Below are 15,345 nucleotides of genomic sequence, written 5' to 3'. Positions count from 1 at the left end.
TATCATAGTTGTTCATTTTTGGTATTAGCTTTGGATTGAGTATCCTCGGTAGTAGGCCTACTACCGCTGTAATGTCTTAATATCAAGGCAAGTTGATATGCAGCCGTGAGGTTGATGAAAGGACAAACACTGCACGGTTAATCACAGAGTAACACGAAACCACTGAAGAGACTCTTTAAAGTTCAATTTCCTTGAAAGGATCAAATAACCAATCTTATTCTCCCTGTATGTGAGTCCTTATTAAAGACGGTGTTTCCCGGTCGCACGTACTCGAGCTGTATAGCCACGGAGCCGGCAAGTTAAGTAATTAATGATGACTCAGTAGTGAGAGAACTTTTCATCAAACTCAGTACCTGCTCCATCGGACGAGCATAGCAGATGCCCCGCGATACCCAGGCCAGGCCACCACATCCAGGCAGAAACAAACGCTGATGATATTTCATCAAACTCACGACCCCCACGTATACACACCGCGGGATGATGCCGCTCGCCAAAGGTGCCCAACGCTCCTTTGCGCTCCTGATTCAGACCCTTTCGGCGGAATTCTTAATTGAAATTTCAGTTAATGGGGGGAATGCTGACAAGGTCTCTAGTGTATCAGGGATCGTGCGAATGCGGATTTGTTAAGAGCCTTCGCTGAGTGATCCCGCGATGAACGATGTGCATGGTGAGAAACCGTGGGATCGTGGGTGAAATTAAGGTTACGGAAACCGCATATTTTTAACGTCTAGCCATAATTATGTTTTATCAGTATAAGGTCCGTAAGGTATTATCTTGTATTCGCTCATAAAGAGAACTTCAGAACAGAAAACAAATTTGAATTATTAGTTAAGTAAGATTTGAGGCTTTGCATGGTGGAGATACTAAATAATGAAAGGTTTGCGGAAACACCATGTGCGAATAATTTCTCAACTAAGAGAATGGTTCTGAAAAGAACCAGAGGTATAAACTCGACGTTCCGGTCAGTATGCTCTGACCGTCTTCAGGAGAGTGAAGACGGTCAGAGCATACTGACCGGAACGTCGAGTTTATACCTCTGGTTCTTTTCAGAACCATTCTCTTAGTTGAGAAATTATTCGCACATGGTGTTTCCGCAAACCTTTCATTAATTATTAGTTAGAGAGTTAACCCTGAGCCCTCGGTAGGCATTAGGCTTCATAGGTAACACTAACAACTTTAGTGTTGTATGTATGGTTAACATATTTGTAGTTAGGTATTAGCTGTTTGTTAAACAGAATGCGCCGGCCTTCTTGAACTATATAGGCTATTTGCTCGTATGTCACAACCTATGCACATTCATTCAAGAAATCAAGGTAAAACATGTTCAGTTGAATCACCAAGGCTGTTGATGAGATATGACCGCATTAACAAATCGTGTGTTGCGTCCTTTATTAAATCTTTCCTACATGGTTGGTTGTCAAGTAGGTAAACGACGTCATGCATTATGATTTATTAGGAAAATGCGAATACACCTGCAGCCAAGTAGTGTCTTCCGCCAATTCATTCATCACAAGATTTTACAGCTGGTCAGTTTCATGGTCATGCTCCCTTTGATGCACCAAACCGCGGTAAACTTCCCTCATTGGTCATGACACTAACATTGGTAACACTGAGCGCAAGGTTAATATCGACGAGCGCAGCAAGCTTTGCAAGCTGCGTATTTCCTCAATCTCCTCTCCTCTCCTTTCCAGTCGCTGTCGTTTTGTGTCGAATTTCCAACGGGTTTGTACTGAAATTGCACACTGGGGCTCGTGGCTTTCAGTGCTTATCTATGCATTGGCAAGAGGTGCTGAATCCTGGTTTTGCCCATTTCAAACACGTCCTTTCTGGTAGCGAAATCAGGTCTTAAATTCGAAATTTTCAATTTTCAATTTTAGGCGCATATCATTGATGAGGCCTGCTTAGTGAAAGACTGACATGAGAGATCGTTCCATTCTACAGGTCGTACTCATTAATGTATGTATTGACAGAAAAAAAACACAGGAGGTGTATTGCTGTTGGCAGGTAAGATTTCACCAAGTCTGTCATGCAATACATTTAAGCATCTATACAGGGTGGTGCAAAAAAGAAGGAAACCCACTTTTGACTTGTTAACCTACTTACTTAACTTTTTTGAACTAGTTTTTTTTATAATGTAGTGAGGTAAAACTCTTCAACCATACGTGGTGAAAAAAAATCTTTGAAAAATCGCAAGAATAGTGTTTTTATGGTAATTTGAATACAAGTCAACAAAATCACTGTTGTCCACGTGTAAGTCTAGTGTAGTTTTTTTTTAAATTCAAATCAAGCTCCGGAGCTCAGTCAAGCGGATGGAATACAGCCGTCCGTGGACAAAAAGGTTTGGCACGTGACATTTTTAAACTACCATATCTCAGAGACAAAATATGCCTTTCGAATCATTTTTTTCCGTCACTTATATTTAAAGATCAAGCTAAAACCATGAAATTGAATTTTTGAAATATGTTCAAGAAGTAGGTGGAAATTGCTGTTAACAGCTGTCCTTTGCAAAATTGTTACTGGCTTCTCAATTTATGGAAACTGAACAAATCGCCCGACGTGAAAGAGAAATTGACCTCTCACTTCCGAAAATACATGTGGACTAGCGAAACTCGGTGTACTCGTACAAAAGATGACAATTTATGAAACAATTTTGTGGCTGTTAATGGGTTAATCCTGAAACATAAATAGGAGATTAAAATATCTTTTAGGATACACAATGTTTAGAATAAACTTTAAGGACTCATTAGCATTTACAACAACAAAAATATAACATGACCGCTGACAATGACTGAATTCAAGCCAGCCCGACTAAATCTAGAACCCATCGGCTGTAGGTAGGTTAATCTTCGCGTCGTTCTCACGCAAGTACGCAATGTAAAAACAAACGTGAGCGAACAAGAACTAGGAGCGAAAATGAAGGATGTGAAAGGTCGTTAATAAAATTCGCTTTTGCCCATCTCCGAGTGAGGTCTCATCAATTTGTCTGGATGAATAGGGCTTGCCAAGATAAAACTCCAACGTGAATATTTCTTGGGGTTGATTATGGTTAGATATCATTCTGTCAAAAATTAAAGCAAGAAAAAGGGCAACCTAGTGTAAACTGCCCATAGGCGGGCCACGCGAAGGTTCCGGAAGCTCGCCGCGTGACCTTTTATACTTTCAAGGCTCTAGTGGTTAAAAAGTTGATAATGTAATAACAATGGCTAGTGGTTCATATTACAGCAACAGAGGGCGCTATGCAAGCTGACATTGAGAGGTGTGAAGGACACTTCCCTGGTTCACGAGCGCTGTTTACCGTCTATACAAAACTATACGTATACCAATTACCAGCATACACAAGTGAGCTGATTTTTAATTTTTAATTTTCACCTTTGATGCTTAACGGTCACGGAGGCGTTCATAGATTCTATAATCATATTTTCTCCCCATCAGCCTACCGCTTAAGCTGCTTGGGGCACCTAGGGGTGCGCCAAATTTTCAAGGGGGCACCGAGGGCAACGTATATATTGTTTGTGTGCAATTCAAGATTTCAAATAGGGGGGGGGGGGCACCTGGGGGACGAACCTCCGCTTCCCCCATCCCCCCATCCCGTAGCTACTCCACATGCTCCTCATCAATGTGAATTCAGGGGAAAAGCCATCTACACATAACCCCAATCAACACGGTGAATAACACCGTTGTTTTCTGATGGGTCTGACCACTTATTCGGCCATGGTTTTTAAGCTACCCCCATGGTCCAAGCAGCTCCCAGTCGATCGACGATGCCGGCTCATCGTTCATATCGCAGCCGAATGACCGCTGCCACAGACCACCTAGATAACGATCATCATACGCTCCATCGGCCCAACTGACTGCAGCATATTGAATTATGGTTGTTTATTTTCGCTACACTTGCAATGTAGCGAAACAACAATCGGTGCAATCTCTTACTACTGATTAAATGATAGCTCTAGCAGTGTTCGACTCAGCTAAAACACTTAGACGGTTAATTTATGTTCAACAGACGCTTGGTATATAACCAAGCGACTACCTCCACAACGTCTTAAAAAACGGCACTACCACTTACTTTCAAATATATCATAATAACGCAGGAGACAGCAATGGTCTTTCTATATAGCGTCACTAAAATTATCATCAAAATCTACGGCGTATATTTTTACGACGCGTGCACTGAAAAGGTAGCTATCAGGCTACGACGGCTGAATAGACGTGGCAACCATTTTTGTTGTCATTGTGCTCCTTTCAATGACCATTGTGCAGCCAAAGGTGATCGGCATCGAAATGCTGATGAAAATGTGTTTCCTAAGTGACTGCATGCTAGAATGCCATTAAAAACGCCGGGTGAACGGACAATGATGGGGCAATACGATTTAGTTCAGAACTCAACTATGCCGGTATGTTTCCATCATAGGTTTTTTTTTAGCTATCCAAAATTCCTTACTTGAATCTCATCGTAAATGACTGAGCACTAAACAAATTTAAAAAGAAGAAGAGGAAGAGGTTTTGAATGCATTTTGTTGCACTGACCTCACCTTCTACCTTCACTTCAGCCACAATTCAGTCTCATTTGTTTGATTGCTTATCATCCTATAGTAGTAGATGCAAGTAGGCTATAATGTAAATAATAATTGTAAAGCGCTTTGACACCTTTGGTATAAGGCGCTATATAAGCACCACATTATTATTATAAACCGCCATATGATAAACTGATCAGACAGTGAACACGCGTGTATTATAACTTGATACTCTGAGTTTTTAATTTATTTATCAAATACACTGTAATTGACCTTTTTTGTTATGTTTGAAAGGCATGTAAGATAATTTGCTTTGTGGATTTTTCGTTTCAAATAAAAACATCACTCAACGTCCTAAGAAAAATGTAAAAAGTAATGTGTCGTAGTTTCAGGGCAGTGGATACACTTTTCGATAAAACAGTGAAAACCATGCACAACCTTTTAATCACCAAACACGATTTCTTCCAAATGGTCTTTAATCCAAGTAAGCTTTTTGATAATAATTCGGTAGGTTATATACTTTTGGGACAAATGCAAACGATCGTATTCCTTTAAGTGCATGTAGCCACATCACCCACTCAACAATTATGCCTACACATCCATGTTATACGTCATTGTATTCAAATTGAGGATTGGCCCTAAACATAATACGGCATACCATTTCACATCTAATTGAAGTTTCTTTTTTATGTATCGGCGTAATTCATATGTTTTTTCACTTATCACACCGTTTCCACATCATACCTAAATTATTAATAGTGCAATGGGTACAAATAATGAATGAAGCAGCGACTGCGATCATTTGCAGGGCTGTTGACTGAATGCAGAAGATAGTAATTAGACAGAACAAGCTAACTATTGACTCGCCCTTGGAGCTGATTAAGGACATGTCAACCGCCATTAACCAGCACCTGGCCGTTGCTATGGAGAATGAAATTACCGTTATGGCGGCATGGGAGCCATGTTGTTGCCGCTTTGGTTTGGTAGGGATACCACAGTCCAATCAATAGGAACCTTCAACGGCGCGCCATTTTCAGTCACCATGCCACATATAGACTGGGGACGACAACTAAATGCGATGATAAAAATATGTTCGATCTTCACTTGAAATCAAGTACAATAATAAATGCACATAGAGAGAAAAACCTTAAAATTGAATTAAATTAGGAACGCGCTCACAATCAAATCATTAATTTACTTTAATCTATCCAATCGACTTGATATGTTTTAGAACGGTTTCTGTGGCAGGCTTGGTGGCTCGGGAATTGGAAGAGCCAAATCCTTGAAATTTGAGAAAATGTTACCATCCTCCGCGAGATATCGAGAATCGGAGGAGATGTGTGGAGGGGGCCCCGCGACGGTAGCCCAAGAAATTGATTATAGGAGAGCGGCATACAATCCAAATATGCCTCTAACCGTATATACCCAGGAGAACTCGCATGGAACAGCGTTCGGAATAGCGCTGAAATGGTCGGCTTGGAGCACGTTCTTTACATGGCAAATTGGCGTATCGTGGGACCTAAAAACGATGCTACCGAATGGAATGTTTCTGTATTGTCTGTGTTGATACATACCCTCATTTGATACCGTATTAATTTAGCAAAGGACAGTGGTTTACATATAAAGCTCTACTAGACATGAGATTGAATGTTGCTTTATCCTCTGTGTTTGTACAGGGCGAGTCAAAAAAGCGGAACCCAAACCCCAACAATTATATTTCATATTTAAACAAATATGTAGCATCAAAAATAATAATGAATGGAAAGCCAATTTCATAATGTACTTTTAGATGAAAAAATTACTGAAATTGCTCAATCCGCTCAAAAAAACATCACCAGCGATACAAACTCAGTTTAAACGTTAAAAATATTCAACAGAATCCCTTTGAAGGTCTGTCCTTTAAAAAAAAAGTAGATTTTATAAATCATATTGTTTGCCTAACCAGGCTTGTTAAAACGATATTGTGTACTACAGTTGGTGACGTTGTTGAAACAAGAATTCTGTGTCATTTTCTTTGTTGTTCCAAACAGTCAAAACACACAATGAATTGTTTTTTTGTGTGGACGAGACAGGTTTTAGGGTCATGGTGTTTAAATGGTGATATTCTTTGAACGGATTGAGCAAATTCAGTCATCTTTTCATCTAAAAGTAGCTTGTGAAATTGGCTTTCCAGTCATTATTATTTTTGGTGCTACACATCTTTTTAAATATGAAATATATTTTATGGGGTTTGGGTTCCGCTTTTTTTGACTCACCCTGTATAGGCCTACCTAAACACTGTCTTAATTAAACAATCAGCTCTAATAATTTGATTTTATGTTCTTTAGTGTTGTACAGGGTGGTACATAACAGTACTGCTTCATCCTATATGGATTTAAGACCAGCAAAACGTCATATGTCATCTTTCAAATTATACCCACAAGTTTAAATCCTGTAATGACAGTCTCGCATAATGACTAAAATCATGTGAAAATCTATATTGTTCCAAAGCGTGGTTTCACTTACTTCAGACTAGTCGTTTATTTACTGAAAAAAAGAAAGAAAAAGAGAGATCGTTTCTTAGTAAAAACAAAACCAACTATTATTACTACCATATAAATTTGAATCGAAGCTTGTGTGGAAACCCTTTCCTTCAAGCATGTTTGAAAAAAAAACCAGGCCAGTGCAAAAGCCAATTTTCGGCCCATTGAATCCTTCATTATAGTTGCCATAACAACGATACAGATCATAGTTTATGAAGGACATTTGAAGAAGTGAATCTGTGGACGATGTTTACATGTATAATGCATCGACAGCACCGGTACTGATCTGAAAGACCATTCCTCTTGCGTGTGCATATAATCTGAACGACAAGATATCAAGATTTGCCAAGGGATACCTTGCAATGCGAGTTCAGTTAGCGTCTAATCCATCACCACATTAAGCTGTAATTCAGCCACCATTATTTGTAGGAAGCAAGGTCTAGCCCAGAACATCCCAAATTAGAAACCATCGTTGACAACATACCCGCGCTATGCAAAAAGAAAACGAAAACACATTTCTTTATATTAAGGTAGGTTTGTACTATTACTACCGATACACTGTTGTATATTTGGAACAATGGGTGATTATTTGTTTACCAACACTCACTTTAAAGATGTCTACACGGCGTGTACGTACACGCTCTACGTATAGTCATTTACAATTATCGTATTACAGCAAAGATAAAGCCAACGTGTTGCAGGGATGACAGGGAGCAAATGGGACGGGAGGGAACTGACGATGATGGAAGACGAATGGAATTGGGATCAAGGACAAGTGTGAACGGATATAAAGGCCTTTTCACACTATCTCCGTTTCGAACCGTGTTGAAACCTACCCGGATCCAACCCGGTTCAGCCCGAGTATTTTTCGACACGGATCGGAGAGACGCGACGTTCACACTGTCCTTTACGGGAACGGCCGCTACGTGAACCGTGTAACGTTCAATCCGGCTACGGCCCCTGTGAATTCACACTACAAATTCTCGACACGGATCGCATTCAGCACAGGGCGCTGCGATGATTTTCTCAATCCCATAATGCATTGCGACGCACGAGGCTTACGGACAGGCCGGTGTGCAGCGTGAATTTACTACTCTGTGAAATACGGACTCATTGGTAGTATTGCGCATGCCTATTGGGAGAAGGACCTGTCACGTGAAAGGGTTTGACCAATAATAAGAGAGTAAACGAATCCGATTTGGGAGTCCGATTTTTGTACGACACCAGCGCAGCTGTGTGCAATATTTCCAAAATGGCTCCGGTCATTTCGTTAGACGATTCGTTCTATTTAACATTAGAAATGAACATTTTTGGGGTACATTTTGCGGACTTAATACAAGCCCAGACTCGGTAAAGGATGCTCCATACACCGATACATTATTGGATGATAATTAGGGAGCGATTGTTTCGGGATCGGTGTTTGTGACGGCGATAGTGGTGGAGGGAAATATTATGCTCGGCGTGTCAGATTTTCGGTAAAATGTCGGCCTCAACTCAACACGGATCGGCCGTGAGTGACTCAACCCGGGGCGGTTCACACTATCATTTTCGACACGGTTCACGCCGAAAAATGCAATTTCGATCCGGGTTGAGATTTTCAACCCTGGTCCCTCCCAGGGTTGATTTCGATCCGGCTAGAGCACTCTACCCGGGTCGGAACCGGGTTGAAACTTTAGAAGTGGGAAAAGGGTTGAAAAAAATCTCGGGGTTGGAACCGGTTCCAACCCGGAGATTTTGGACAGTGTGAAAAGGCCTATAAAGACCTTATACCGTCCTACGGAAGCAGATGGGAACACATTGGTACTAAGCATTGATTTAAGGACAACATCTAAAACAAAACAGTCTCGTACTTAGTGATGAATCTACCCCTCGCTACCATGGCATGGATGAAATCACCCATTCTTGACTACAGTGTGTCCCACAAAAAGCGGGCCTGAACAAATCAGCGGCCATATCTAAACAAATATGCATGTGAGACTAAATCTTGTTAGTATTTTTTCATAGTGTTGATGTTGTTTATTGCCTGTGGAAAAAACAAACTGAGTGGATTGAAAACTTTTAAAGCCATGACTAGAAACCTAAGAGCTCAATAAAAACGGAGATTTACACTTTTTGCGGCATCAGCTTGTGCTGGAAAATTAGTGGAGAGAGGAAGACCACCACGAACCTATAGCACACACGAACACATTTCACATGCACACAAGAAGAGTTATGTCTTCATTGCATCACACATTTATTTGTAATGTTCATAAATATATCTGATTCTGATAAAATTAAATATTGCCCCTTGAATATAATATTTCAACAAACAAATTCATTAAAAAGCCGCAAAATTCTGCACGACGAAAGTTAAAAAAACCCCACAGGATCTGTATAATGTAATGTAATGTTATGTTATGTTGATTGTTGACGTCAAAATGTGTCAATTTCGAATTTTTAAAGGCCCTTAAGTTTCTAGTCATAGCTTTAAAAGTGTTGAATCAACTCAGTTTATTTCTTCATAGTAAAACAACATCAACAGCATGGAAAAAAAACAAGTAGTCTGACGTGAATAGATTTTTTAGAAATGGCCGCTGATTTGTCCGGGCCCGCTTTTTGTGGGACACCCTTATAATTATTACTATATAGCCGAGATTGATCAGGGCATTTAAGGTTGATGGAAAATGACAAAGGACTCAATAAATACTGAAACATTAACTTAATAAGATTTACTTCTGTGCCCCATTGTGGTCAATATCGTCACACCCTGTAAACACTAAATAAATGCATTGTTAATCCACTCTGATCATTTACCACAAGTTCGGGTTGTCGATTCTAGACAGTGTACACGTCTTTACATTGATCAGACTAGTCTTCACTTTCTGTTAGAAATCAACCAATGATTCCCAGTGCTATTTCCGAGTTTCATTCATTCCTTTTCTGGTTATTACTGTTTCTCTAGCAAGTTATTCACTCTTGAATGAGATATCGATGGGGAAAATGGACCATCATTACTTAATGAATTATTACTTTACAATTTCGAATTATTGGCTGCCGGACAATAATTCGGTTCCCGCGGGGTATAGCTGGTTCCTGCCCTCAAACAGTATCGATAATGTACGGACCGGGAGCCAGTCTGCTCGCACAGCAGTATGTTTGTGCCCCCCACCTCCCCAAAGAAAGAAGCTTTTTCTAAGAGGGCCGGTTGCAGATGTTCAAAGAAGGAAAAAAATGTAGGGGTTTTGTTGGTTAATTGGAATAAAACATACAAGTTAAAAATTGAATGTAAGTTGAAAATTTGAATTCGTTGAAGAGCATGCACGGGGAAGGCAAGTTAAATTGCTAGCCTTACCTTGTCCACCATAGATGTCAGATTCGAGAGTACGAACTGCTATCACCCATCCAGCCACCATATACACAAACAGGGCGAAGCGTGGGTCCAAATAGCGAGCTCCTAGCGCCAGTTCCATTTTGCCGTGCATCAAATCTGGTTCAGGACAAAAACTGTATCAGTCCTGATCCATGTCTTGTGATTAACCTCAACTTCACACACGCTGTACACAAACACGCCATAAGGGCGCGAGAAGTACTTGAGACTGAAATTATACACGCGGTGCACGTGGTTGACTCCAGCGCAGGAACCACACAACACGACCAAACAAGTAGCACACTTTTATTAGGTTCTGGCGGAACCAACTTGTTTTGAAATCTCGATTGTATCCCGGGGGAGAGTTATAATCACCCGCCTCTCCTCTCTCGCGGGCGGCCTGAGGAATTGCAAATCGGTGGCCGGCACAGTTGGGATGTTACTTCGTACTTATCCAGTGATCTAATGATGACGATAGCAAGCTCGACGTTGCGTCAACTTATGGAGCAGATTGTGTAAGGTCAATAGTTTTTCTGTTGTGAACGACGAAAACACGGTTTAATGTCTTGAAAATGATTTATGGCGTCTCCCTTCAGATACTATTGCTATGGGGAGTCTTCTGACGCAGACGCATGGCTCTAGTACAAACTTGAAACGAAGAGCTCCTTCGGTTGTGCTAAGTCCACCTGCTTATGGACTTTCATTAACAGCACATCCTTAAGCAATGTGAGGATTTCCGCTGTTGATGATTATCAGCATCATGAGAAGTCCAACTGCATTCCGTGTTCATCTGTTTTCAGTTCCCGCATCCATTTCCGGCCGCTAGTCCAAGTTGAGCATCACTACGCATCAGCAAGGGACAGTATCTTGTTCAAAAAAGTTGCAAGAAGCAGTTGCCAATCCTGCCACACACAGAAAAGTACAGCCAGTACTAATTTGCTAGCTTTGCCCAGGGCATGTAGATCCTCAGTCGGTGATAGTGTCGCTGCGCGTTCGATCTAGTCGACCTGAGGCTCACGATGGTATATCACATGTGTTTTCTTCAGCACCTGCTTCCATGTACTCCATAGTTTACCACGAGAGATGCCGTTTTGAGCGGTCCGCACACAGCACATGATGCTGTGCGTGCCTGGCTGAAAGACTGAACCATTTAGCGTTCGGACTTTCCCTTTTAATTAGCCGCTGTGCGTATGTGTGTATGTCCACGGGTCCTCTTGCACACATACACACAAAACAGACAACGGTGATGCCTTCATCACATCATCATGGGGGAACATCTTGAACAAGCGCAGGTGGTTGGCAACTGCCTCCGTACACGGTTGCTATACTAACCGGCAATGGATGTGAACACGAGCTCTTGATCTGAGTGGCAACGTGCGTGCGGACTCGGTCTATTCTCTTATTTAGCTCGTAGTGGCATGCGCGGCGGACTGGAGCTAAAGGAAGGGATTACAGAGGCAAACAGGAAGCCTGTCTACCACACAATGAACACGGATGGTACTGCCAGTAACTAGGACATTGGCAAAATGCATGCATATGGATATAATGCTCAGGACTTATCCTCAAACACGATTACTTTATTCTATAGCCATAAGTCATATCTACTATCTTTTTCCCCCTGAAATAACTACATTGAACAAGGACGTTCCATAGCCTATTGCTGATCAAGCTGTTTTTTTATGACCATATGCAAGAATTTTCATTTGCGATTGCTAGATAGGAGCTCAAACACAAAGTACACTATAATTTATCCCGAAAATCCACAAACATAATATACCAAGGCTTTTATGAATTTATTACATTGTTTATTTTCAATTTCAATTTCAATTTCAATTTATTTCTCCTTCCAGGAAATTTGTTTTGTCACATGCAATACATATATAGATAATTCATTAATATCATCCATACAATATAAATAAGCAAATTACTAAAATAATGCTTATGATTACTATGAAAAATAAATATTTAAGCATATCAGTCAAAATGACAGATCCTGAAAAACAGTATGAAAATGAAAACATGACTGCATTGGAGATGAGAATAATGATAAGATACGTGTAGTTAAAGATGTTTGTTGCATCAATGCTGATCATTGCGGAGACGTATGGAAAACGGTACAAATGAAATGAGACACCGGTTGGTTCTTGCCCTTACTGACTGAAATCTTCTACCACTACTAAGCATTTTGAAGCATGTGTTGAGGGGATGCGCACCATTTTCCACCACCCGTAGAGCCTTAGTTAGTACCCTCTCCCTGCAGACTTAATCCAAATTTATTCCCATTCCCACAATCTTTGATGCTTGTTTCACAACCCTTTTCAGTTTGTCTTTGTCCTTTTTCATTGTTCCATTGTACCAAACTACACAGTCGTGAATGATGACACTTTCTATGGCCGAGGTGTAAAACAGACTCATAATGACCCTATCGACCCGAAAAGAACGTAGCTTACGCAGAAAATATAACCTCTTATTTCTCTTTGCTGTGAGAACTCTGGAATGTTCACTCCAATCTAGCTTGCTGTCAATGATTGATTTTTAAACTAAGTTCGCGCAATATTGCGCAAATTCCACGATAAAATATGTTCCAATGAGCTTTCCATGTAAACATGATAAAAATGCATTGGAGTTAGTATGTTTTTAATTAGCATTTCGACCACGCTGATATTTTATATCGCAAGACATATTGTGACTACCATTGAAACTAAAAAAAACCCAAAAAAACAAAAGAAAAACACTCCCGATGCATGCATTTTCCTTAAGTGGTAAATGGATAATTATATTTAAAAAAAAAAATTATTGTGTTCCAAATGCAGTTCATTCATATTTAAAAGTGCCTTTCATGCTCAGTCGTGTAAAATTAATGCGTCTCTCGTCTGTGTCCATCATCAACGACCCGGTATTTTCCTCTCATAAATCACCTTAACAATACGTAATTTCCCTCCACTCTGTCGCTCATCAATTGCATTCATGGAAAGAGCTTTTAACGTCTTGATGGAACATTCCCGCCATTTTTTTTGGTTATCTGAATGGTAGAAATAGAATCAAAAGATTTGCCATCGACGGCTGTTCGCTGCAATGAAATTTATTAATGTATGTTTAAGTCCGTGTGTATCGAGTTATGCATGATATATTCCATTCAAAATTCAGAGATATATGAAAGTGCAAGAAGTATTACCTTAAACCACAGGCAATTAATAATTAATCTTGAATATTGTTTTGTTACCGTTGCCAACGCCGGGAAATATGGATCTCGGAAAGTAAAAGCTTGCATTTTCACAGAAATAATCCCCATCATTCCTTAGCAGGAGAATAATTTTACTCACATGGAAATATAAACCAATTCTATTAGACATCGTGTGGGCATTATGAAGCAGAATATACAGTAGATGCATTTGGAGCATTGGACTGGTTTTGGCGTCTATCAGATTCTCTTTGCCGGCATTTACCCCCAGCCAACACCTCAGGTAAATCATCGGAATTTCAATATCACAGACGGTCAATTGCACGACAGCTCGGGCAAATAGAGAGGATCCGGCGATCGTCTTACCTACCGCGCGCTCTTAAAGACCGGAAAATTAGGCCGGAGAGATTGGGTGTATTGACCCATGGAGGGGCTTGAGTAAACCGCCTGCAATTTGAGTAAACTGTGCAGGAGAAGCTGTCAAGTAAACAGGAGGTCCTCCATTTTGATTTGGTTGTCTTTGAGGGAAATGGCTCCCTTGTCGGCGATGTGACGGGATGATGAGGAGCGAACGCTGAGGACTGCTTGTTCAGACCTGTGAGAGCTTGGTAAATAGAGACTTGCGCGGTTAGATATCAAGTACAGGAAGAGACCGACGGATGTTAGGACTGGATGGGACGAGACAAAGATGGAGAGGGTGACGGGACTGGGAAGAATGTACAGAGAACACAGAGTTTGAAGGAGAACGATGTGGGTCATTGGAATAAATGAGAAGATGGAGACATGGATGTCAGACAAGCGGTGGAGAAATCAACGCCAAAAAGCAACTGCTGTAGATGGGGAAAGAGAGACTGGTAACTTAAAAAAAATAAAACAAAATAAAGATTGATTACAATGCAAGATACCAATAGATATGAAATAAATAAATTACAGAACATTGGCAGCCTTTTTTTAAATACGTAAAGTTGAATTTGGAGACATGTACTTAACAAAATCCCGAGAATGTCCATTAAAAACGTCGGTGCCTCTAGGTAAAGTTACATGAATGACGTTTGTATGCCCATGATTCCATGAATAATCACAATAATCAAATTTTAAAAAACCCCGCTTTTTAACAGAACTGTTATTCCAAAAAATGATTTGGCAAAGATTTACATAGTTTGTATTAAAAAACGTTGGAACATTCATTAGGTTCCCCGCGTTTGTTGTAATTCTGTCGTTGTCTGAGGTGACTCCAGAGGTGTGTGTGTTCGCACCGTGTCCATACCATTGATTGCGACCCATTCACTCGGTCATTCAACCCCACACATCTCTACCCATCTCACGAAGAAATAAAATTATTCATCAATTTAGGAGGAAACATCCCCTGAGGACCTGAGCTGCCAGGTTGTATGGCGGAGGCACTGGAGCACAATCTGGGAGAGATGTCAAACGACAGTAAAGGAAGTATAGAGATTGATCAGAAGTCATTTAGAAATATATCCCCTTTTATCTATAGGGGGAGATTGCTTCTTTCTTTCTAGTACTGGTTAGGTTGTAACTAGTGTAAAATTGTGTACTGTTTATTTGGTTTGTACATACAAAAACAACCTGGTAAATTGTCTTAACACTCCTGAGAATGCAGGTCTGAGCGCCATGCATGTTAACTTGAGCGAAAGAACTGGAGAATCGCTTACACCGCCATGAAGTGATTCACATTGTGACCATGATTCATAATGTCACCATGTCATGGATACAACAAAAGCCTCTGTACTGATGACGTCACACTTTGTTTAAATGTGT

The 15,345-nt window shown here is 40.5% G+C and overlaps 1 protein-coding gene across 1 annotated transcript in view; it reads right to left on the bottom strand.

Moving 5' to 3' along the window:
- The window catches only part of LOC119746120 (deleted in malignant brain tumors 1 protein-like), a 33,525-nt gene extending 21,719 nt beyond the window's left edge, over positions 1–11,806 (bottom strand). Inside the window, exon 1 of the mRNA XM_038222919.1 lies at positions 10,368–11,806. Coding sequence (XP_038078847.1) covers positions 10,368–10,497 — 130 coding nt within the window. The 5' untranslated portion in view covers positions 10,498–11,806. The remainder of the gene's footprint in view (positions 1–10,367) is intronic.
- Positions 11,807–15,345: the final 3,539 nt, after the last annotated feature.

The sequence above is a fragment of the Patiria miniata genome, unplaced genomic scaffold (genome assembly GCF_015706575.1).
Source record: "Patiria miniata isolate m_02_andy unplaced genomic scaffold, ASM1570657v1 HiC_scaffold_12, whole genome shotgun sequence".
In the NCBI taxonomy this organism is placed as follows: domain Eukaryota; kingdom Metazoa; phylum Echinodermata; class Asteroidea; order Valvatida; family Asterinidae; genus Patiria; species Patiria miniata.
Note: the sequence above shows the minus strand (reverse complement) of the source record. Positions and strands in the feature narration are given on the sequence as shown.